The sequence below is a fragment of the Octopus bimaculoides genome, chromosome 1 (genome assembly GCF_001194135.2).
Source record: "Octopus bimaculoides isolate UCB-OBI-ISO-001 chromosome 1, ASM119413v2, whole genome shotgun sequence".
NCBI lineage: Eukaryota > Metazoa > Mollusca > Cephalopoda > Octopoda > Octopodidae > Octopus > Octopus bimaculoides.
Window position 1 is genome coordinate 1,766,631 of NC_068981.1, and position 1,688 is coordinate 1,768,318.

General features: G+C 39.8%; 1 protein-coding gene across 1 annotated transcript in view; it reads left to right on the forward strand.

Moving 5' to 3' along the window:
- Nucleotides 1–1,688, forward strand: part of LOC106872663 (iroquois-class homeodomain protein IRX-6) — a 235,715-nt gene that overhangs the window by 188,795 nt on the left and 45,232 nt on the right. Inside the window, exon 2 of the mRNA XM_052974557.1 lies at nucleotides 228–461. Coding sequence (XP_052830517.1) covers nucleotides 228–461 — 234 coding nt within the window. The remainder of the gene's footprint in view (nucleotides 1–227; nucleotides 462–1,688) is intronic.

Consider the following 1,688-nt stretch of genomic DNA (forward strand, 5'->3'; position numbering starts at 1 on the left):
AGGGGCTGGTGGCGAACGCTGCTGTACTCTTACACCACAACTTTCCCTCACTTTTTGTTCCTGTTTCTGTCGCACCTATATTTTAAAGGGCCAGCCTTATCACGCTGAATCTCCCCTATTAGGTAAAGCATAAGGGACAGTTTGTATCGTTTCTTCCCTAGTCATGTAAGAACATATATGATTGAGAGTTTAATTTTGTCTTCTTTTTTTTTTTTGTTCTGTTTCAGCTCTTGATGTCCGGTTCGACCGCGACATCTATATCAGGATCAACTTGCTGTGAAAACGGTCGACCGCTCGTGACAGACCCGCATACAGGACAAACAGTCTGTTCGTGTCAGTATAGTTCTCCATCCATTCTCTCCTATCCGCGATTACCAGAGACAATGTACGGAACATCGCCGTATGCAACCCAAAGTTATGTGCCCTTGGGTACAGATACCTCAGCATTCTACTCACCATTGGTAAGTTGTGATTAAAATCGATAACGATTCTATTGATTGACTCCTTTTTTCTTTTTTTTTCAATTTCAGATACCAGTGGGCATTCGGCTCGCGATTGTAAGGTCGTGAGTTCAATTCCCGGTAACGCGTTGTGTCCTTGAGCAAGACACTTTATTTCACGTTGCTCCAGTTCACTCAGCTGGCAAAAATGAGTTGTACCTGTATTTCAAAGGGCCAGCCTTGTCAAACTGTGTGTCACGCTGAATCTCCCTGAGAACTGCGTTAGGGGTACACGTGTCTGTGGATTACTCAGCCACTTGCACGTTAACTTCACGAGCAAGCTGTTCCGTTGATCGGATCAGCTGGGACCCTCGTCGTCGTGACCGACGGAGGGCTCCTTTTTATATAAGTGCCTACATATGCATATGTATGAGCGTATATATGCATATATAAGTGTATATGTAAACGTGCATATCTATGTTATTTATAAGGTATGTGCATCTGTTGGCGCATCTAAAATTTAAAAATAGGAAGTCGCTCAAACTGCAAGAAACAGCAGCCAAATATCTTTCAGATTACACTTGTCTTAAAGAAGCTTGAAAACTTCTAATGACACAATTCTGGATAGAGATTAAAATAGAAATTAAAAGGCAAACCGTTCGGCAAGACTTGACAAGAACATTTAATTTAGATGTATAATAAAGGGGTTTTCATAGTCTCTAATAGCTGTTTCTAGAATAACCATGCTATTGGGACATCGTGCCGAGGGAGGATTCCATAGGTCGGGTACACCGTCATCAGAGAGGGAGTTAAACAGATGCAGCAGTGAAAGAATATTATTCATCAATGATATTACTGTAGTTCATCTTGCCAAGAAAGGGAGGAGAAATCCAATTAAAAATCCAATCACTAGTTCTGGATTTATATATATCGGCAACATTCGTCAATTTCTTCAAAAAAGGAGGTCAGAACTCCGAAATATTGAAAACAAGGTGAGTCTACGTTAATCATATATTTGTTTTCTTGTGATTTGTCTTACATTTACTTCGCATTGTTTTGGCCTTACCCACGATCTTTTACACAATATATATATCGGTCTCTTTTGCCAAAGCGCTAAGTTACAGGCGACATAATCACACCAAGATCGTTTGTCAGGCGACGGTGTGGGAACAAACACACACACACACACACATACATACATACATATATATATATATATATATATATATATATATATATATATATATA